We start from the raw sequence: 23,874 nt of genomic DNA on the forward strand, positions 1-23,874 counted from the left end.
TTATTATTTTACTAATCTAAAATTTTTTTTACAGACATAATGGGTTGGGGTGTCGATTTCCAATAACATATTATCGCATTTTGTGTTGTTGAAATTTTGATGAAAACCGAAAGGATACATTAAGTTCACAACAAGGATTCATTTCATAATCATAAGCATATTTTGAGGGAATCTAAGATGATTGAATAGTGTAATTACGTACCGCACATATATAATTTTCTTAAAAATTATCGAATTTTATTTCAAAAATTTCATAAAAAACGAATGACAAAAATACAATAATATTTAAGAAAAAAAATTTTTAATAATCAGATATTCTGCATAGCAAAGTTTTACGTTCATCAAGCAAAAATGCTAAATCCGAAAACAAAAGGACCAATTATCGTTATCGCCCTCTTATAATGCATAACTTAATCCATTATTTATAGTTCACTTCTTTTGTAGCAATCGATCCCTGCAGCGTAACAAAAATGAACGTAAAGCGCTTATGGAAAGGCATTTAATTGATTCGATTATCCATACTCAAAAAAATAAATAAATAAAGCCGCTCATGAGGGTAATTGAGCGGGACCTGTTAATGGCCTTCCAATGAGCTTCCAGCAGGCAAAGGGCGTGGTCTGTTGACGTCACTGATACGGAGGGCGGAATCAGAGTAAGTGAGGGGCAAATGAGCGACCTGGCCCCTCCCCTGGAACAGGTGCAACCACAACATCTGCTTCCGGTCGGAAGTCCTAAATCATTTCTGGACAAGGGTCACGTGCGACCACTTTGTAGAACGCTTTGGCCCCTGTTGACCTACGTGTTAAAGGGCGACCCCTCCCCCCGTCATCTCAGATTGCATGTTTGGAGAGGTTGAAACGTCAAAAAGGCACGTGCCATTCTCGTGGATATCAATTTTGGGTTAATTACCGTTACGAGTTCAGTCCAAACAAAGATAATACTAGATTACGGTTAAAAAATAACCCATTTTCCTAATATATAAAAGTTATTAAATAAAATATTCAAGCTTTTTCTTTTTGATACACTTTTGTGAATTTTAAATGTGTTTTCTGTTGTATACTATGACAAGGTTTGTATTTAGTTTCATCGTTTAGTGGGTGAGTGGAGAGGGAGAGTTGAATATATAGACTACATGAGTCCTGTCGATACAGATGTACAATATTAATTCCAAAACCATATACGAAATTGGGTGTTTCCAGCTCATTGCATTTTGAAATTATCATGTTTATATTGAAATAAGCAGAAAGACCTTATCGTATTTAAAATAGGATGGGGAAAAAAATCTAGCCAAAATAAGGAAAGAAAGAGGAATTGGTGGAAATATTTTCTCCATGTATTTCCCTTTAGCATAATCTATATTTTGCCAATAAATACATTCTAATATCTTTTGTAATCTTAGGAGTTTGGGACAAGCAAATCTGATTTTTCTACTATTTAAAATAATTTTTAAAATTTCACTGAAAAATTTTTTTTAATTGTTATTCATTTGCATTACAGTTCTGAAGATAAATAAGTCCTAGTTCTTAGTATAAAATCCTGGAAGACTTTCCAGATTCCAAGATGATGATTTTTTTATATCTTTTTCTTTCACTAAGAATTTTTAATAGACATATCTAGTTCTCAATTAGAAAAATGCAAGCGATACTCCGATCTAGCCAGAGACCATGCGGGAAAGTTGGTGGGGCCGCCGAAGAGCTACCCCATCTAGTACGACGGTACAAACGAGAGAGAACCCTCTAGAGAAAATATACATTGATTAGGAAAACAAAATTCAAAAAATAAATCTCAAGTAGGAAAACAAAAAGTGAACAAATGGACTTTGCGGCAATATTTTGACGTCTATTGACAAATGAATAATTTATTGAGATATATTTCAATCTGCATTTTTAATGCTCTCAACCCTAATCAAACACCCAATATTTCACGCAGTAATAGGGTTTTCAAACAAACCAGTTTTAGTTTCGATAAAAACAAAGCAAATATATATATCCAACAAATTAAATCAATTAATAAAATAAAGCTGCTTTTTTTATAAACATTTTCTTTTCTTTGCAAAGATTAAATTCAGGGCACAAAATTTGAAAGTGTTCACGTTCGGAATTCAATTTTTCCGTTCAAGGCATTTTTTTTTTTTTTTAATGACAGGCGACATTTTTAGTTAATGACAATTATGTTTTTTTAGCAATACTAAAGTAAGAAATTAATATAGCATTATATAGTTAAATAAAACAATAACCATATCAGTTATACTATTAAGTTTTTCCTGTAATAGTGGATTCATGTTAATACTGAAAAGCTTCGATTTTCCAAACTCATTGTCAGTCAGATAATCGAAAGATCGGTCAATAAAAATTAAATTATAAATCACGACTTCTACTAAGAGGATTTTGCAAACTTGTTTATTTGAAAGTATAAAAATAAAGCCTCAGGCATTTCTGAGTGCTAACAGCGTATCTCTTTATTAATTTGTTGCTGTACACTACATCGCTCTGATTAAAGCCCTTTCATACTTAATATTTTTAATGTAGAAACTACTTTTATATAAAATACTGATATACACAACCCTTTTCAAAACGTATGCAATAAAATAAAAGTGAAATTTGAAGAAATAGAGGTAAAGTGGAAATAGTTCTAGGCTTAATGTTGCCAGTAAGGGAGTCTCTGCAAATTTCCTTACATCAATATCATCTGCGTTAACATTTTAAATGAATTAAAAACAAATGAAAGTAAAATTGCTCTAAAAATATAGTTATTACCGTTGAAAAAAAAAACCCATTTTAAATCTTATAATGGTACAATTTTTTTAGGATAATTTTCTCGGAAATGTGTGGACGGAAAAGAGTAAAATATTGGTTAATTTCCCATAGCCCTATCTATCGGCGCACATATGTTTCACCTGATGGCAAAGGCTTTACTTTTCTTCCCTTCATTTGAGCCCCAAAGGAGGAGAATTCTGTGGTTCTCCTTCGCTATAGTTTGAGCGGTTGGCTTACACTATTTTTAGGCATTCTTAAGTTACTACTTAAAATTAAAGGACCTGGCAACAATACATGTATTAAAATAAAACAGAAGTTACAAAAATTCTGGTAGAGTGATTCAAAATTAAAGTTAATTTAATGTGTTCAAATTTTTTTTAAAAATTAATAACAGTTGAAAGAAATATTGCGCAAAAAATGAAACTGATATCATTGAAATAGTAATATTTTGAGATGGTATTAAAATATTTTTCGTAAGATTATTTTCTTCAAAAATACTTCATATTTCGTTTAATTTCTGTTTGATTGAATATTTAATAAATTTTTGCATTTTAAAAAAGTTGATAATATTCTTTCTCTGGCTTTAAACTAGCTGCAAAATTTATTTGAAATCGGCTCAGTCATTTAGGAAGAGACGTGGAATTGACCTATGACGTATATAGTCAAAATGACTTTTATTTATATCAAGATGAAACTCCTCATAACAAAATTCGCGAATGTTACTAATTTTTCCTCTTCTCTTTGCATTTGATCAATGATTCTTTAAGGATGTTCTGAAAAGAACAATGCTTAAGAATGAGACTGTCTTCTGCCGCCTCCCATTCTAAATACTTCAAAAGTTAGAAAAGTTTACCTTCCGATAAAGACATATAACAAATGTGTGCCCATTATGAAAATTGGATTCATTACTAATTTTGATTTCCTTTTATTAATTGTTCGTTGATTTGATTACACAAGAAAAAACATTTTCTGGTACAGTCGTCAACAAAACATAAGAAAGGAAGGAGGAAAGAAACACTTTTGTACCCTTGTTATTTATTATCGCATTTTTCTAATATTTGAATCGATGGAAAAAAATAGCTCGAAAACACAAGTGTGTTCTAATCGATAAATTGATTAAATTAATTAATTACTATATCAAAATTTTTCTATAACGAAAATCGAGATATTATAATAATTTGATCTAGCAGGTTTATGTATGAAATTTCATTCCAAATTCGCAGTAGTTCTTGAGATATACTTAAATTTGTTTGCTGAAATTCCGCCCCTCCAATAAAACCCCAACCCACTGGAGATCATATATTAAATAAATTTTAGGATATTGATAGCAAAATAAATAAATAAATAAAATTCTATCTTTCTTTTTTTATTCGCAGAAATTTCGGAAGAATAATCCTTACCTTTAATATGAGGATAAGCCATTACTTTTCAAATCATTCATTCAGTCATTTTAGTTGATCCCGCCCTATGAAATAAATAGCCATCAATTTTTATGGCGAATAAAATGCATTGTTTAATCCATTTTTTAAAAAATGTTAAAAAAATGTTTTAAAAAATGTAAGAAGCCAATATCGTCAACACACTTTCAGCCAATGAAATTATCGCTGCTTATTGAAAGGAGGGAATTTTATTTTCAGGAGAAAACGATTATTAATTGGATAGAAGATTTATTATAATAACCAGCGGGTGCGGTCTCCTCAAAACTTTCTCGCATACTCTCTAATAAGGGTTTTATCCCAATGAACACCTTGTATGGATTGACGTACAATAGATGCGAAATATTAACTTTTGGCGTGAATTCAGCATATTCACTGAATCTATTATCTGTCCTTGGGGAGTTATTTGGCGATTAATCCCTGGCATGTGATTAATAGTATCGGAAAATCGAATCTTGCATGGATTGACGTACAATAGATGCGAAATATTAACTTTTGGCGTGAATTCAGCATATTCACTGAATCTATTGTCTGTCCTTGGGGAGTTATTTGGCGATTAATCCCTGGCATGTGATTAATAGTATCGGAAAATCGAATCTTGCATGGATTGACGTACAATAGATGCGAAATATTAACTTTTGGCGTGAATTCAGCATATTCACTGAATCTATTGTCTGTCCTTGGGGAGTTATTTGGCGATTAATCCCTGGCATGTGATTAATAGTATCGGAAAATCGAATCTTGCATGGATTGACGTACAATAGATGCGAAATATTAACTTTTGGCCTGAATTCAGTATATTCACTGAATCTATTGTCTGTCTTTGGCGAGTTATTTGGCGATTAATCCCTGGCATGTGATTAATAGTATCGGAAAATCGAATCTTGCATGGATTGACGTACAATAGATGCGAAATATTAACTTTTGGCGTGAATTCAGCATATTCACTGAATCTATTGTCTGTCCTTGGCGAGTTATTTGGCGATTAATCCTGGCATATGATTAATAGTATCGGAAAATCGAATTTGTGTTTTAGATATGTTTTTCCCAACCGACTAAAATAAAAATTTGACACAAAACTACTCTCGTAGCCACAAAATCTCATACCAAGCTTAATATATTTAAGTCAATGAGTTTTGAGTTATTGCCTTTACATGTTTCTGAAAGTACAGACCGACAGACAATCAACACCAAGTTCGATTTGGCTCAAAATTTGATAGCTGTCTACACTGTAGAGATATGTGTATACTGAATTTTGTTCATCTAGCTCTCTTCGTTTTGAAGTTATCGTGTTAACGTGTATTGGAACAGCTGAACAGCCGGACTTCCTCTGATCAGATTTTGTTAAAAGTTTAACAGAAAATCTATACATTTGGTGTATAGACTGTATACCAAATTTCATCCGTCCAGCTCAAAGCAGTTTTGAGTTATTTTTGCCACTGACAGACATTTCTAAAAATGGTGGTCAGAAATCGTCAGTGGAAATTCGTAAAACTCTCGAGTTCGAATTTTTCTATGATTAAATTACTTTCTTTATATATGTATACGAAAAAGTAAAAATATCACACCTAAGATTATTAAATAGAGTTCAACACTATTTCAGTTATTTCCATGCTTAATCTATTGTCAAATATTTCAAGAATTTTTTTTCTAATAACATTATAATAATAAAATTTTTAATCACGAAAATATTACGGATGCAAAAATTAATAAACAGGATGAAATTCCGTCTACCTGTTTAAAGACCCGTATGAAGGTAATATTTATGGCGATAAAAAATATTTGGAATAATCCTATTTTTCTTGTCCTCATACGAATGACACAGTACAAAGAGCGGTAATCTTCAAATAAATTGCTCTAGATTTCAGAGAATTTTCACATTTCAGGTCACTCAGAGGCCGCAAAAACGCATATTTGAAATTACATCCATCCATCTACTGAATTACAAGGATGAACTTTTTTTCTGTGATCTTTACGTCAAAATAATGAATTTGAAAATTTTTTGTATGAAATCCGTTTAAAAGAAATCTATCCATCTGTCCACTTAATTCTATGCCAGCCTAACAAATGAAAAAAGCTAGATGAGTGAAATGTTGTAAAAGCTAATCCTCATCAGACTTGTATATCTCAGTTAAGTTTTGAAATTCCATTTCTGTTAGAAGGTTGTGTCTGTCAGTTTGTCTATTCCTAGACATGAAACGCGAATACTCATGTGCGTTACATGCTTAAAAACGCAAAATTCATTTTATAGTTTTATCATCTATTCTTTATCGAATTTTGGATTCGATCAGTCGAAGAGATAAGGCTTATAAGACATACCGGATTGTCTTCTGTAAACGAGGGAGCTTAGCAGAGCAGAAGTAACAGAAGCATATTTCGGCAGCATATGGAAAAATTGTGTAATTTAGAATCATAAATTGACTGAAAAGTTTTGATAGATTACATTTTTAAACATATTAATACTTGTAGACTTGTATGCTATTAGTAAGCTGCATGATGTACCGAACGAAACCACGCATTGAAAAAATAATGAACTATAAAATGCTGTTATAAGAATAACAGAGTAATGGACATTTTTTCTGTTGCACAATGACTGATGAAATACAAATAAAGACAAACGAATCAAGTCTGGAAAATTATCATACAATGATTTTTGAACTAAATGCTGGAAATAATGTTTCTACACAAACTTTATAACTTTTAAGAAATCATTTAAAAAAAATATTCTGAAAATATGCTCCATCTAATCAAAGAAATGTACGAATGAATGCTCAACACCATGCCATTGAATATAAAAACAAAAAGTGCTAATTAATTTCCACATTTTAGCTTTAGTTATTGGATGGTAAGAAATGGTGCAAATTTCATTAAATTATTTTATTTATTTATTTGTTTTGCAAACGACAACTGCTAGTAAAAGGTAAAAACTGATTGAACAGTCCTACAATCAATTCGTTCCGCAGTCAAATTTTGTACTATTTGAGTGAAAAAAAAATTATATTTTGAAAAGAAAACAAAATTTATGTTAGATTAAAATCATTTTATCTAAAAATACATTTTATATTTAGACAACTATGATATTATAAAGGTCATTGAAACTCGTGTTTCACAAAAAGTAGACCTTACTATAAGTGAGGTTGCAAGTCCAGCGAAGATTTTACAATTTTGTGAGTATTTCGAAAACTGTTTGTGGTTTTATGCACAGCTTTTTAAATTCTGACATTTTAGGTATTAACTTTTTCTTTTATGCACGAATTTTACTATGTTACAATTCACCTTTTTTCCACTTTCATAATTCAGAATTAATAAAAATATCTATATTAAATTTGTATTATGTACGCATTTTTTGATGAAATAAGATTTTCTTTATGAAATAAGTTAATTTTCTTACAGCGAGTGAGAGTTTTTTTTGGGAAATATAAAATAATTACCGAGGTAACAATGAAAGATCATAAGACTCAATGAAGCGTCATTTTTTAAGACCCTCAAACTTTCGAATTTTTCAACAGAATTTTGCAAAGTTTTATTTAGAGTTTCATAACAATATATTGATTCAGGGAAAAAACAAACAAGCAATGGAAATATTTTGAGATAGTAGCTAACTACTATCTCGAAGAGTTACTTAATATTGTTAATTAACTATGTTCGTTAATCAGTTTGTTAGTTGGAACAAATCTATATTCTCAAGTCATTTCCGTCGACATCAGTTTTCTTTTTTTGTTGTTGTTATTGATTTTTGTACCTACTCGATTAACGAAGATCTCGGTTATTTGAAACTCGGACAGTCGAATTTCTGCTGTATTTTAATAATTCCACTATTATTTAAATTTATTATTTATCAACAGGTATTTCTATTTTTTCTATAGTATTGCACATACGACATATACTTTACGGAAAAATAATTTTCAACAGTTTCTTTATTTCCATAATATTCCTCCATAATAATTTCGAATAAATAAGCTAAAAATTTTTGAAACTTTTCCGTGGTAATTTCTGTAATATGTATTATCTATGCAAATTTATAATGAGGTACATTAATGAATAAAACATGCGAGAGACATTTCATAGTATTTTACCGGTACTGCTGCTAACAGTTGCTCAATTTTTATTCTTAATAATATTTCATGATTATCAGAATTATTGTATTTCCTTTTCGTACAGCAACATTTATATGTGAATATGTGATGGCAATTCAAGCTGAAATATCTCTGAAATGTCAAATGTCATCATCTTTATTATAACTTTATAATCTTTCAATTATTTATTATTTTAATTAAATATTAGATCTTCTTTAAATTACAGGGCTTATTTTCGATAAAGAATAAAAATTAAAAGACGTCTCGTAGCATTAAATTAAGATCGGTTTCTTTTGCATTCAAATCAATACATTCAAATCTTTTGCAAATCAAAATCTAATATCAGTTATATTATTCATGAGCAAAACAATTCATAAAAAAATAACAGAATAAAACAAATAAACATAACATAACAATGAATAGGAAAAAAATTAACAAAAACAATAAATAAAAAGTGCCATTTTCTACAATTACGGTAAAAAAAAATATATAGAATTGATAAAAAGAAAAAATAAATACAGTGCCCTCTCTTTAATAAATCCAACACTCTTTGCAGCATAAAATGTGAGTCAAAGATCATTGGAACATTATCTTACTTCATGCTATTAATTAAAATTTTGAATGTTTGTGCGTTAACCATATCTATGATTTACAGTAACCAAATTTGATATATGTAATGATATTTTAAAATCTAATTTAAACTTAATTAATTTTCTAATTTTTAGTTCAATTTAGCCCATATCAACTTCATTCTAAAATATTCTCTTATTTCCTGATCCCATTCCACTTTTTCTATATAATTAATTCAAGACGAGTTCTAAAATTGTTGAATTGGCTAAAAGCCGACAAGTTCAGTCACTCCGAGTGAAAGGATAAAATACTGCTGATCTAAACAAATTCTTCTAATAGATCCCTATGATTCCCTTGCTTGGTTCGACGCGCATAGAGAAATCCCCATCGGAATCTTATGGTATATAAGACCAGAGATAAATAATTTCTCCCTTTTTTTTACGCTAATCTTCTCTTGTATTGTGCTCTGAGAGGACGTGCTTTGTCCGCGCTTCTTGTAAATAAATCATGCCACCCAGGAGAGAATAAAACGAAGTTAAAAATTCAAAGTGTTTTATCTGTCTTCGGCTACGACTCTGCTTGAAAAATTATATGTTTACATATTATATTGTGGTCGTGGTATATATTGTGGTCGAAGATAGAGAAGACACTTTCGAATTTTAAACTTCGCTTTTATTCCATCCCGGGAGGCAGGATTTATTTATAACAAGCGCTGACGGACTGGCGTCCGTTCATCAGGGATATAAGAGCAGAAGAGCGTAAAAGAGGCAAGAGAGAGAAAGAAATATTTTTCCTGTGTTATTTATACTATGAGATTCTGATAGGGATTTCTTTACACGTGTCAATTTAAGGGAATTATAGGGATCTTTCAAAAAGAATTCGCTTGGCTTGACAGTTTTTTTCTATCCCTTCACTTGGAGTGTGGGAACTTGTCGATTTCAACAATTTTAGAACTCTTATTGAATTAATTAAATAAAAAAGGTGGAATTGGATAAAGAAATAAGATAACATTTTAGAATTAACTTAATATGGGCTGAATTAAAGTAAAACCTTGGAAATTTTAAAATATCATTACACACACACACACACACATACCTTAGAAGATTAAAATGTGCAACTTCGAGCAATTTTTTAAACATTTTAATTAATTAAATTGAATTTTGACATTTATCCTAGATAACTTCTAAAAAGATTTATTGTACAAAAAAAAATAATTTTTAAACCTTTTCAAAAATTAAAAAAAAATTTCATTAGCATGCAATTTTCACAAATTTTCGTAATTTCTTAAAAAAATATTTTTCCTTTGGCCCAGTTTCCAATAACAGGTCACACTGTTTCCTGAAATTCAAATCATTTTCATTATTTCAATAAATATTTAACATAGTAATATTCTCCATTTGTAAAAAGCCCCCCCCCTCCCCAAAAAAAAGGATTATATTTAATATCCGTGTACTTACAAGATGAATTAAAAAGTGTAGTTACAATACCACGAAATTTAGAAAACAGGTGAGCCGATATTAATGATTTTAATAACGCTATGATGTCATAGGACTGTTCTTCATTAGAAAAATTAATGCGCATAATGAACAGAACATATGCAAGACAATTCGAATAATAGGTTTTAATGTCTTACAATTTGACAGATTCGCGAATATGAAGTTATATCTATGCGATTTAATTGAAATTAAACTTAATCAATATTCTCGGAGTAACAGTTGGTTGCCATAGATGTATAATTAGTAATAGAATAATTAATATCACAGTTTAAAATTTAACACATAGCCGGGAAAAAAAAGTTAGACAATTAATACAATATATATAATATATTGTATTAATTGTATTAATACAAAATAGAGTTCGACCTTATCATTGAAGATGCATATTAATGTTTACAGTATCCATAAAGTGGTATTCAAATTGTCATAATTAAATATTTAAAGAGTTTATAAAATTACAGTTAGGTATAAATATTAAAACAAACAATTTCATATTCATTGAAAAAATAGCAGATACAATCAACGAATAAAATCATAAAAGTTAAAAAAATTTCAAAGTGGCATAATATACTAACGTTATAAATTCTCCGTATTCGAATAAATAATATCCTTCTAGCAGATACAATTAAAATTTTAAATGCAAGAAAAAATTAAAATCATCTTACATAATATCAATGACAGAAAAACTTCATGCGTAGTCTTCCATTTAGATTTCTATAGAAATATCCAACGCGTTCTCTTCATCCTTCAAAACATGTCTTGCTACTGTTGCCAAACCCAACATATGAAACAAAACAAAATAAAAAATAATCCCATGGCCGTCTGTTCTGTTCACACAGGAACCAATTATACGATTTGAGTGGGTAATTGGTGGTTTTATTACAGCAATTCCAATACAAATACGAGTCCTCTCACCTCGTCACCTGCTCTGCGAGTGACAAACGCTTGTATTGGAAAGGCAGATGTGCAATTGTGCATCGGTTTAATTGGCGGATGAAATCAATCGTCTTTGATTTCAGGTTGTTACAAGTTACAATAGAAGGAAAACCGACGTAGCGTGTGAAAACTTCATTTCGTGAATACGGTGCGATGTGAGCTGCAGTGGATTCGTACAATTATAAGTCGATTAATGATTTTTCAGATACATTAAACAGGGATTTTAAACAATATTCTAAAAATACACTGTCATTTTTTTTATATGTGTCAATATAGATTTCAAAATTGAATCAATTGGATGCCATCAAAGTTTTTGCTTCAAATTCTTGCAGCTGTTTGTAATTAAGTGTACGGTATATAATAGAGTTGGTATAGCGACACTACGGAAAACAAATACTTTGTAAGTAAGATTTTATGAACGTAGCAATAGGTCTGAAACTGATTTTGTATTTTTGACTAAAGAACCACTTTTGCTAAAACGTCCGTTTAAAATTTCATTTGAAACAATATGATGTGCAATCGTTTAAAAGGAAACACTAATTAGTTTATATATATATATATATATATATATATATATATATATATATATATATATATATATATATATATATATATATATATATATATATATATATATATATATATATATATATATATATATATATATATATTTCTACTTCTACGTCTATTTATTTTAACAGTTATTTCAGCAGTTTAAAACCTAATGCTACTTAATGTGTTTAATTTATTATATTCTTCTAAACTGAATTTGCAGACCTAGATGAATCAATAAGGGCAATTCAAAATTCAGTCTCAAATCATTTTTAATACCATTATTAGCTATTAAATTCAATACGTTGCTGCTGTTACAAATGCTATATAAGGAAATTCAACAATATATTTATTTCCCTTAGTTGAAATGGTAATTTAGGGACTTCTTTGCCTTTTTTTTTTTTTTAAACAAGTATTTTTAATTTTCTTGGGGGAAAAAAAGGAAGGAAAGAAAGAAAAGAAAAGGCATTAAAAACTACTGATTCTGCAAAAGGTTTTGAATATCTGCAAGATTGTCTTTTTTTTTTCTTTATTTATTTCAATAAGGCATCTTCGGGAAAAAAAAAAATGACGAAAAGTAATCTTTTATATATAAAATCATGAACGCTGAATATTACTTTAATAAAACTAGTTAAAATAAGCATTAGCTGTATGTTACTGTTATTTTAGCTGTATGTTGCTGTATTTTAGCTGTATTCGCTGTATGTTGCTGTATTTTATCTGTATTCACTGTATGTTGCTGTATTTTAGCTGTATTCGCTGTATGTTAGCTGTATTTACCAGATTAACTAATAATAAACTGGATGAAACAATTTTTTAAAAGCACACGCTTCTTTATTCCCCAAAAAAGTTTTAAAAAATTATTTTAATTGTTTTCTATTGTTTGGTATCCATTTTATGATTTATCTTCATAAATATTAAAAAATCTTGAAATTCTTCTTTTCCGAAAATTTACCAACAAGTGGATCCGTTGTGCAGAATCAAATTTTACTTAAACTAGCCGATTGACAGATAATTTTGGTTTGAAAATATTAAAATAATATACGGCCATCAAGAATACACAAGTATTCAAATTTTCAAAACATAGAACATCCGGAAGTAAGCTAGAAATTCATTCCCTCTTTGGAAACATGAGAGAAATCAAATTAAATAAAAGTGATTAAAAATATACAGATTAAACAAAAGGCGCTAATCTAAAAGTTATTGAAAGTTGCATTTTTTTAATTTTATTTATTCCTTGTTTCTTTTGGACGTAAGGTGGTTGTAATTTTTAAGGAATAAAGCCTCCAAATGATATAAATTGTATTAAAAAACTCATTTCAAATCAGCCTTGTTTCTATGAGAATTATCTCAATCTAAAACATTTTTATATTTCATTCCTATAATTTTGCAGTTTTTCAGTGTCTAAAATTAAATATCAGATATAAAAAAAAAAATCAGCTGTTAATTAGTTCAAAATACATGGAAACACTTATGGATTTTATATATTATAATGATTAAAATGCATCTAGGTTACCATGTATTTCCCCTTATTTATTGCTAAAGGAAGGATATAAATATTATCTTTCAAGTTTTCTCAGTCTGTGTCTTTTTCTTCATTTGATGGAAAATGCTGAATTGGATAACTAAAAGTTGACAAAGGAGTATAGATAGCAAAGAAGAAAAAAGCGTGAGAGAGGTTTCTCCGAGACTTTCTCAAATGCTTCCTAATAAAGAATACATACTTCCTCTCTCCGCATTAAAACTGTCAAATTTGAGCAAAGCCGTAAATGCTCAGATTTTTATTTTCAGCACTCCTGCACAGGAGCGCTCTATCTTTTGTAATATAGTAAAGAAAATAGAGTATGCATTTCTGTCGACCAATTGAAACAGAAATTTGGCATAGAACTACAAATTTCTTAATAAGATCACATACCAAATTTCACTTTTCTGAGTTATTACGTTTTTGAGCTATCTCGTTCAAACAAGCATGCGAATATATAGGCAGACAGACGGTCAATCTGTTAATGGATTTGGTTCAAAATTTCATGCCGCTTTACTTTAGAATTTAACTTGTGTGTCACTTTAGAATTTAAAATTGTGTACCAAATTTATCCATGCAGCTGGTTTCGCTTTGAAGTTATGGTCTTTGTTCACTTGGAGAACAATCTAACTTCCTGTGAATGGATTTCGTTCAAAATTGGATATTCCTCCACTTTAGATGCTAAAACTGTGTACCGAATTTCATCTGCCTACCTAGATCTTTACATTTTGTGGTTATTGTATTCACTCACACTCAGACAGAGAAAAAAGACAACTCCATCCAATCCAGATAGAGATAACAAACAAATCCACCCAATGCATGCAGAGATAACTTCCTCTGAATGGATATTTTTAAATAAGCGAAATTCTTAAAACTTTTCGATTTAAGAAAGAATTTATTTAGATACACACATGAATTTGGTATCAAGAAAGTTATAAAATGTATTAACTGCAAAGAGATATTTAGTTGTAATAAAAAAATAAAAAAAAAAAAAACGAAAAATGAGTCAAAATTAAAATACATAAATACTATGAAATATCGTTATTAATGTGAATTATATAAATACTAAAACTTTAAATAAAATAAATTGCATAAATTATTTTTTTTCTTTAAATACAAATGCTTTCATATCACATTATGAATAGGCAATAAAATTTTATTTTAAAAAAACACAAATTCTGCTTATAAAACAGAAATAATAATTAAATACCATTTTTTGGAATGCTTTAATTTAAGACCGAAATGATATTATTAAAATTCAAAACGATTAATTTAGATTCATTATCAATTTAAATTTCTAAGAACAAGAACAATTTTGAATTAACATTAGATCCTCATTAATTCGATAGAAACAATAATAAAGTAAAAAATTTTTCTTCGGAGGAAAAATATTACATCCACCATATTTACATTACAAAAAAATGTATAACATGACTTATTTTAACATAAGCAAAAACTTCTAATAGAAAAGAATAGTATAATAATATTGCAATTGTTAAATAAAAACTGAATGAAGAATGAAAAAAATCTTTTACTGTGTAATTTTGAATAAATAAACAGAAACTAATTTTGCTTAATATTCACAAGGAAGAATGTACTTCAGTTTTGCATTGATTCCATCTCCACTATAATCTTAATTAATTTAACATTAGGTAGAAAAAGAATAAAACAAATATTTTTCTTTAATCTACGCAGACGATTTTTTTTTTTTCATTTCAAGCGATGAATTTCATAGGCAATAATAAAAAAAATATTTTTCATAGCTGTAATAATGAAACGAACACAATACCTTTTTTAATTTTTAGATTACATATTCTTAAGAAAAATAAGATTTTTTTTATCAATAAAACAATAAAATATTTATCAAGAAACTTTTTTTTTGGTACTATTTAATAAAAGGAAGACAATGTTTGAGTGAATATACTTTAATTTGTATATATACATTAATAATTTGTCCTATTATTTCTCAAGAATTTGGGTGACGTATTGTTCATGGAGAATAAAGTAGTGTTTGATATTTATTTTAAATTTACTCTTTAAAAAACAACAACTACCAAACTAATAGATGTTTGTTTATTTATATATAAAGAATAACGATTTCTAATTGAATAAAATCTGACATTTAACAAGCTTGTCATAATACAGCACCGATTAATAAATCTGGAATTCTATATATTACAAAGAAAATAGGGAAATTAATAACGAATTTGAGTGAGCTTTTACATTTGGATAGCTGCTATTAATAAAATTTCATTATTAAACAAATATTTTATATGATATTTATACTTGCAATGTGTACGAATTGAATTTTTAAATGATAATATGAGCAAAAAATAAATAAATAAATAATAAAATAGAAAAGTAAATCGTCTTTTTTCAATAAAATAATTATTCGTTTACTAATGCATTCTATAATAACAAAATGATTAAATGTATCGATTATTATATCAAGTTTTTACATTGAGAGATTTTTAATTTTTGACAACTGTTATTACTTTTTAAATAAACACTTTCTGATTACTTGTATTTTTTACAAACATTGATCCGAATAATTAAAATAGAATAAAATGAAGAACTTACTTTTATCTGTTAAAATAACAATTTAAATCGTCTGCTAATGGTCAAACGATAAAATATTCTTCTGACTGCGTCAACAGTTTCTTTATTACCAGTTACTAATGGAAGAAATCAGTTTCACACTTTTTGATGCGTGCTGTAGTAAATTGGAGAGGAAGCCGTAATAGAAAACCGAAATTGTATGTGTCGCTTTAGGGGTAGATTTCCAAGTGCCCACCTGGCTCACAATGTGCGTGTCTTCTTTCCTTTCATGGTTGAAGAGGAAACCATTAGGACAAGTTTTTCTTTTCTACTTTTTTTCAATCCTTAACCGCAGGAAAGCACCTGGCATATATTGAAATCAGATGCGCTAAAAAATAAAGTTGTTTTAATTACATATTAAGAGTGGTGACAATAATCTAATTATGGGATTTTCTACCCTTTCATCTTCCAGTGCCGCTTCAGTCATTTAGCAATTCTAAATATAAAGAAAACGTAGTCATAAGCCGTATTTCGTATTTAGATACAGATTTCTCAAAGAGATCAACTTTCCATGTTTTTAAGGAATATAATATGCATGGAGAAAATACAGACAGTATACAGTCTTTTTATTTCCTTGGTCATGAAATATTCAAAGAGAAATTAATGCAAAATTTAAAAAAAAAATCGACCTTTAAGATTTTGTCGAACTTTCATTATTTTAACATTCTTGAGATTGAAAAAACATATCTTTCGAATTATGTCTATATGCTTGCCTGTTTTTTTGTACGTAAACACGATAACTCAAAAACGAAACGACCCGAAGAATGATATTTGATATATAATCTTAAAATAAAACTGTAACCAAATCTTTAAAAATGATAATGCTGCTCTTATGTATATGGCCAAGTATATCATCTCAAGTGTCATAATCTGACCACTATTGAAAATACTAGGTCCGTCCTCAAATAGACCTAGTGTTGCAAAGTGTAGCGAAATGTAACCGCCACCAGGCGTCGATGTTGTGACGTCAGCCTGCGAGCTGCGTGTTATATTCAGTACGGATTGTGATCTCTGCGTAGCAGTGTGATTTTTATAAGTGTATCTGTGTTTGTGTCGTCCATTTGTCAATAAACGTTATGTGTCTGAAAAACCTTTGAACTTATTTTGACTTAAGTACCCCGCATCTGGTAGATGCAAACCTGTTTTAATATCTGAAAGATTCTATGTTTAGTTTGGTTTCCGAACACTTAGTGTTGCTTTAAAACGGAGCATTAATGTAAAAAAATAAATAAACTAGACTGCTGAAATGCTGAAGTTTCACAATTTATATTTTGCGCTGGGGAGGAGACGGCGGGGGAATTACACCTTTATTAGAGAATATACTAGAAATCAAGACACTCTCGTAGTTTTTTTTTTTTTTTCTTTTCGTATTTTGCTTTAATTATACTAAAATATTCAAAAAACCGCATATCTATGTGCATATAAAAATAATGAAAACTTTCAGCCGCTTTTAAGCCATTTCGCTTTTAATAATAATTTTTTCTCTTTCCATTTCAGATGCTTCTTCCTGGGCTTTTTCTTATAAAGCAGGGAGTTTTTTTTTTTTTGTGTTATGTTTCAAAAGGTGATGAAAAGAACACCAAATATGCATTCAAACTTTTTCATTTTGGCTGTTTGGTTCGAAATTTGATAAAAATTTACGATTTTGATATCAAAACAGCAATCATTCAAAAACAGAAGGACTTAAATCAATGAAATTCGATATATTATCTTTGACTATAATTATAGTTCCGTGTCATATTTTGCTTTCATTTGATCGACAATAACAACAACAACAAAAGAAAACGACTTTCAAAATATATATTCCCATGATAGATCAGTAAAAATGCTAGATTCTTGCCAAAGAACTATATTTTGTAGCTTTTGCTCATTCGGAGCTCATAGACAAGATCCACAATTTTATGTGGGAGGAGGGAGATAAAACCTTAATTGGAGCATATGCGAGAAAACTTCGGGAAGACAGCTCCCTCTGGCTTCCTTTAATTATTGATAAGCATGTGTTTCGTTAAATCCATTAAAAATATACCTCCAGCGTCGCGCATGCTCTTGAATACACACATAAGCACCTCCAACATCCTGTCTCCATCAACACACATATAAGCACAACGAAATAAAATCTGATGTATTGCGACGCTAAATGGCAGCGAGGAACTATTAATCATGGCATCCAATTGCCAGAACTCATTGACAGGTAAATAAGTCTGCGTTTCCAGTACCTCCATTATACTTTCCATCCCATAATTAAGGAATGGCTTCCTTCCTGTTTTGGGATGAAAATTCTGTTTGGAAATCTGAAACGGTCCCCGAGGAAGTTTGTTGTGCTAATGTTTTCAAATTGCTTGGGCATGAGCTCGGCACGCGGCTTTCTTTCTCCTGTTGGGTCGATATTGATTCAAAGATGATTTTCAAAAATTGTCTGTTTTTATTATGTATTCGCGAAGATCTACACGACAAAAAGCATACAGAAAGTGCAATTATTATTGTATAACCCATAATGCTGAGCTAAGAACTACATCATAATAGGCATCCTCCTGCTCGTTAATTTTGGTTTTTATCTGATAAAATATTTTGGAGGTGGGGAATCAGTTTCATTCTCCCATTTAATTTTTTCTACAAAAGAGAATTGCTTTTCTTCCGTACTTTAGGGATAGTTGCAGTTGTGGCTCTATAGATGAATTTGATTTTCTTTTTCTTCTTTACGCAAAACATAATAAAACGTTTAATTGCATGTAAATAGCTTATATATTAGTCCGCCATTCAGATTATCCGTCGTTTTACCTTTGCACCGATTCATTCCTGTTATTCTCAATGTCAAAAAAAAAAAAAAGCTTTTACACTCTTAAAACTATTCTATTGTACATCGTTTAAGCTATACGGGATGAGTTTTAGGAATATAAATTAAACGATAATCATTTTTTCGAAGCAAAATTAATATTTGATCAGTTTCTAGTAGTCCAAAAAATACTGAAATAAGGATAACTATTTGCTTTCGTTTTCTTTTTCGTAAAATGATCTAAAATATTCTAACATAGCTACTTCGTTACATAATTTCTGACAAAAATTCAAGAAAGTAATCTCTATAAATGGACACTGAAAAAGTCTCTATAAATGGATACTTGTTTGCAATAATAATGCTGCATTTATCATTACTCGCTGTTGGATTATTTGAAAAAAAAAATCAAACAGTAGCATTTTTAAAGTAATATTGTAAATATTTTAAATTTAATTATATCTTCTGGAATAATAAGCGTATTTATTGACCGAAGTGGATATGAATTTCAGTAATAGACAAATATAATTATATTGTATTCCTAACATAAGAGCTTAATTTCTTTTTAAACGAAGATTCTTTGATATGTTAGCCCCCCCCCTTGCGGTTCCTTCCCCGTCTCATACTTGGATATCCTGATATTTAGTGCAAGATAATTCTATAATAATACTAATGCACATTTTTGATTCATTGTTTAGATATATGCTGACAAACATAAAGGCGGACATACATTCTTTTTTTTAACTCAAGGTCTAAAACACGGAGCTTAGTTAAGAAAATCGAAGTTTTCGGCGATCACTGTATTTTCTCTTTAGATACTTTATGTATAAGAGAGCAAAAACATTTGTCTTATTATTTCTTTCCCCATAATTAATAGAATATTTCTTTCTTTCTAGGTCAGGCTGGTGTGAATCAACTGGGAGGCGTCTTCGTCAATGGACGCCCACTGCCTGACTACGTACGCCGTCGTATCGTAGAGCTTGCCTTGATGGGAGTGCGGCCCTGTGATATCTCCAGACAATTACTAGTATCTCATGGATGCGTCTCCAAGATTCTCACTAGGTTTTATGAAACGGGCTCTATCAAACCGGGATCGATAGGGGGAAGCAAACCTAAGGTAAGGTAAAATGTTTAGTTTATTCCAGAAATGTGACAATAAGAATTTTAGTAATATTCTGACAGAAAAAAAAATTCCTTTGGATGTCTAAATTACATTTTTAAAATCCTTTCAACCAAAAGAGCCTTCCAACCATAAATGCATGGTGTTGCATTTATTATTGAGGTTCCAAAGACATTTTAAATATACTTCAGTACATTCTAAAAGGAAGCAGCTTTGAGTAAAGAATGCATAATAATGATTTTTAAGAAAGTTTCCTTGACTTGACTGTTAATTTAAAGCAGAAAAAAAGGCATTAATAATTTCTGTATAGCAAGAAATGCCGTCAGCGCTTTCATTTTTCTTATTTTAAACTCTTAAACTAAATGCAAAAGCTTTCAATTAAAGGCCTTAGACAGTGGTATAACGATGGTAAGTGGGCGTAATTTCATTTATTCACTGCCATTTGCCATGAATATATGACTTCCAGAGCATGGTATCATTTTTTTCGCTCTCCTTTCTTTATATGTGGATTTGAAATGTACTACACATGCAATAATGCTTTTTCTCCATAGCGCTACATAAAGCTACTGTCCAAGATATCTTTAATCCTCCATCTGACATCCCGTGGCCTTACCATTAGTAAAAAGCAGATAATCTATTGATAATAATGGTTTCTGAATGAAAAGATGTGACATTAACCAAGCCTTGTAATTAATTCAATCGCTCAAAAGCCTTCGCTCTAATTTTTTTCTCTTTAACTTTATATTGTTAAGTTAAAAGTTAATTAGCCGTGAGTGACTAATTTCCAAAACTGAGGGAAAATTATTATTTCTTCAGTGATATATGAAATTGCACTCAGGGATTTCTGTATATTTTTGTCATGTCTTCAATACAAAACAAGTTTAAATAATTTAACTTCATATAAATTAGAAGGAAAAGTAATTAACAATTGCCTTTGTATTACAGCAAGTAGCCACACCACACGTTGTGAGAAAAATATTACGCTACAAGCAAGAAAATCCTTCCATCTTCGCCTGGGAGATCAGGGATCTTCTCCGGAGCCAAAGAGTGTGCGACGAACAGTCTATCCCCAGCGTCTCTTCCATAAATCGAATTCTCAGGAACAGTGGTCATGTGGTTCTCGATGAATCCCTGCCTGCTCCCAATGGTTAGTGCTTTGTTTTACCATGAGAAGTGTTCTAATTTGATTGTATTTAGAGAAATATTTTACATAACCGTTTCTCGTCCATCATTTTTTCGCTAAGCCGATATCATATGATGTCAATAAACACTAGCTGGGGAGTTTACCCTCTTAATTGTTCTTACACTACGTAATATGGAAAGAATATATTCTGCATTTGCTCCCTTAGATCGACCAGCTCCAAAATTTAGTATCGATCAATATTTATGTTGATAAAACGATATGTTAGGTTCCATCTATCTTGCAAGAGCATTTATGAGTTATAGTGTATAAATGCACACTGTTGAATAAATGAAAGGACAACCCGCAGATGGATTTTGACTACAATTCGTTCCATTTATATATGTATAAAGAATTCCTAGAATCGCTGATCTGAAGTGGGAGGACGCAAATAAATCAATTAAAAATACTGTTAGCCCAGTTGTTAAATTAATAAATTGGTACAAAAAACCCTGAAATTATATGGATTATGAAATATCAGAATAATGTTAATATTTGTCAAGTATTATTAGTCAGATTCCTATCATTTTTTATTTAGTTTTGTTTCTGCAGTTTTAAGATCAAGCGTCTGTTTAATATATAAATGAGAATGCGGTGCAGTAATAAGTCATAATAAATAAATAAAAATATATTTATTTCCACAAGCTAAATATGTTTAAATTAAATATCGTTATGCATTTAAACTAAATACGTTTATGCTAAATATCATTCAAACGTTCATTCAGTTTAAAAGTGTTTTAAAATTTCAAATAAAATCGACCACTTTGTTGAAAAGTTTTTAGGTCTCTTAAAGCGCAATGCTTAGTTCCTCAAAATGCCAAAAATCGGCCTCAATATCGAGTGCCATTAGTTTATTTGGTATCATTTTTTCGTTTTTTCTTAATAAAAAAAAAGCATATATATTTTTAAAAAAAAATGTTTTTCTGAGTTCGGAGAGGCCTAAAATGTAAATATTTATCAAAATCTCGAGTTCAATTTTTTTTTTTTTTTTTTTTTGAAAATTACAATGTACTTTTACCTATTTCTTAATATACACTTTGTATATTTCTTAATCGATAAAATTAAATAAACACATTTAAAATTACGTAATATTTTTAAAATCTGGATGCTCGTGCGGCGTATTTCGATACTAAATTATATAAAGAGATATCTCTTTTTTCCGTTTTTATTGTAATCTTTTTCCTCCTTTTTTCAGGTTCTCATTCTTCTCCTGTAAGTCCCAATTGTTACACCACCCCCTACCTTCTTCCAGAATCGCCCTTGTTGTCAACAGCAGCTCCCCCTCCTGCCCTAGATGTATCGAACCCTGGTCCTTCGCGATCCACTGCAGGATCTTCACCACTTAAGGAAGCAACATCTTCACAATCAACAGAAAGCAAATCTAGTAGCGGTTATTCCATAGAGGAACTCCTCAAACCCAGCAGAGGCAAACCCAGTAAAAGGAGAGGGTCAGATTCAGAAGAGGACTGTGATTCAGACGCCAAAGTGACAGGTATGAATTTACATAAAACAGTATGGTCTTAACTATAGGGTATTCCAAAATTCAAGCAAGATTTTGCGTCATTTGTGCTGTAAAGTGTTGTCAACGAAAGGAAAAAATGTCTGCATGACAGCTATACTTTAAAAACAGGGAATGTGTGACCAATTTTTGTGCGAAGTATGGTCGGTGTTATATTTACAGTTAATTATAAAGTCCGATTCAAGGACTGAAAGTTCAAGTCCTTGTTCCGATTCAAGTTCCGAAACAATTCAAGTACTGTGCGAGTCATTTACTGGTCGTATAATTTTCCGTTTAGATGATCAGAATTGGCCATCCAGATCATGAGATTTAAAGACATTGGACTTTTTACTTTTCTTCCTCAATTTATAGTGTTATATAAATGTGATTGAATTTCATTATGCATTAAATTTCATTCTTGAAGATGTGGATGTTCGTGGGTTTATTGGCAAAATGCTTGGACGTCCTAAAACTCCAATGATGTTAAATTGCACGATCTGGACAGCAATTTCTGATCACCAAAACGAGAAATTACACGACTAGGAAATGACTTCTGCAGCTTGAATGGTTTCTCGGACTGCATGGCGCTCTATTTTAAATAACCCTGATCTGTCGGCCTTCACGCTTTTTAATTTTAAGTTGACAATACTTTATGGCAAAAAATTCAAATTTTGTGAATTTAGAACATACTTTGTAATGTTGCTGTTCAGCTTACGATATCGTACTTTAATTATTGAAAAACATTAATTGAATTTTAAAATTAGCATTTATTATAAAAGTGAAACACAATCTTTTTTGCTAAGTTGTAATTCTTATCTTATACGAATTATATACACGGAGGTTTAAATAATATTATTTAATATTCATCTGTCCAGCTGATTGTTTGTGCAAATTAAGTACAACATTTGAAAATAATTCAATTCTATGATTGTTTTTCAGTAGTGTTTTAAAAAGAAAATAAGTTTGAATTTTTCATTGACGTCCATTGCATCCTGAAAAAAATTGGAATAACTTCCTCATACTCTGATTTTTATTAATTCATTGTGAAAATAATTCTGAAATCATGACATTGATATCACAACTCTTTTACTTCTCGGATACGAATTTTGCTTTCCAGCAATTCCAGTCTTGTCCAGCACTGAAATATGACATTTGTCTGAAGTTTTACATCTTATAAACGATGTATTTTATCATTATAAGGGTTATACGATGTATTTTATCATTATAAGGGTTATGAAGCTATCGGGACGTTGTAAACGTTATACAAATGAGAAATACATAAACTTTTTTTTACCTGTTATTTCATTCAAATAAATGCGACTTTCATATTTTTTTCAAGGTTAGAAATTCCTTTTCTTCTTTTT

General features: G+C 30.0%; 1 protein-coding gene across 1 annotated transcript in view; it reads left to right on the forward strand.

The window, feature by feature from the left end:
- LOC129961750 (paired box pox-neuro protein-like) overlaps positions 1–23,874 on the forward strand; it is a 48,316-nt gene that overhangs the window by 22,714 nt on the left and 1,728 nt on the right. The window contains exons 3-5 of the mRNA XM_056075297.1: positions 19,609–19,829; positions 20,778–20,979; positions 22,208–22,504. Coding sequence (XP_055931272.1) covers positions 19,609–19,829; positions 20,778–20,979; positions 22,208–22,504 — 720 coding nt within the window. The remainder of the gene's footprint in view (positions 1–19,608; positions 19,830–20,777; positions 20,980–22,207; positions 22,505–23,874) is intronic.

Source organism: Argiope bruennichi, chromosome 2, assembly GCF_947563725.1.
Source record: "Argiope bruennichi chromosome 2, qqArgBrue1.1, whole genome shotgun sequence".
NCBI classification, from domain to species: Eukaryota; Metazoa; Arthropoda; class Arachnida; order Araneae; family Araneidae; genus Argiope; species Argiope bruennichi.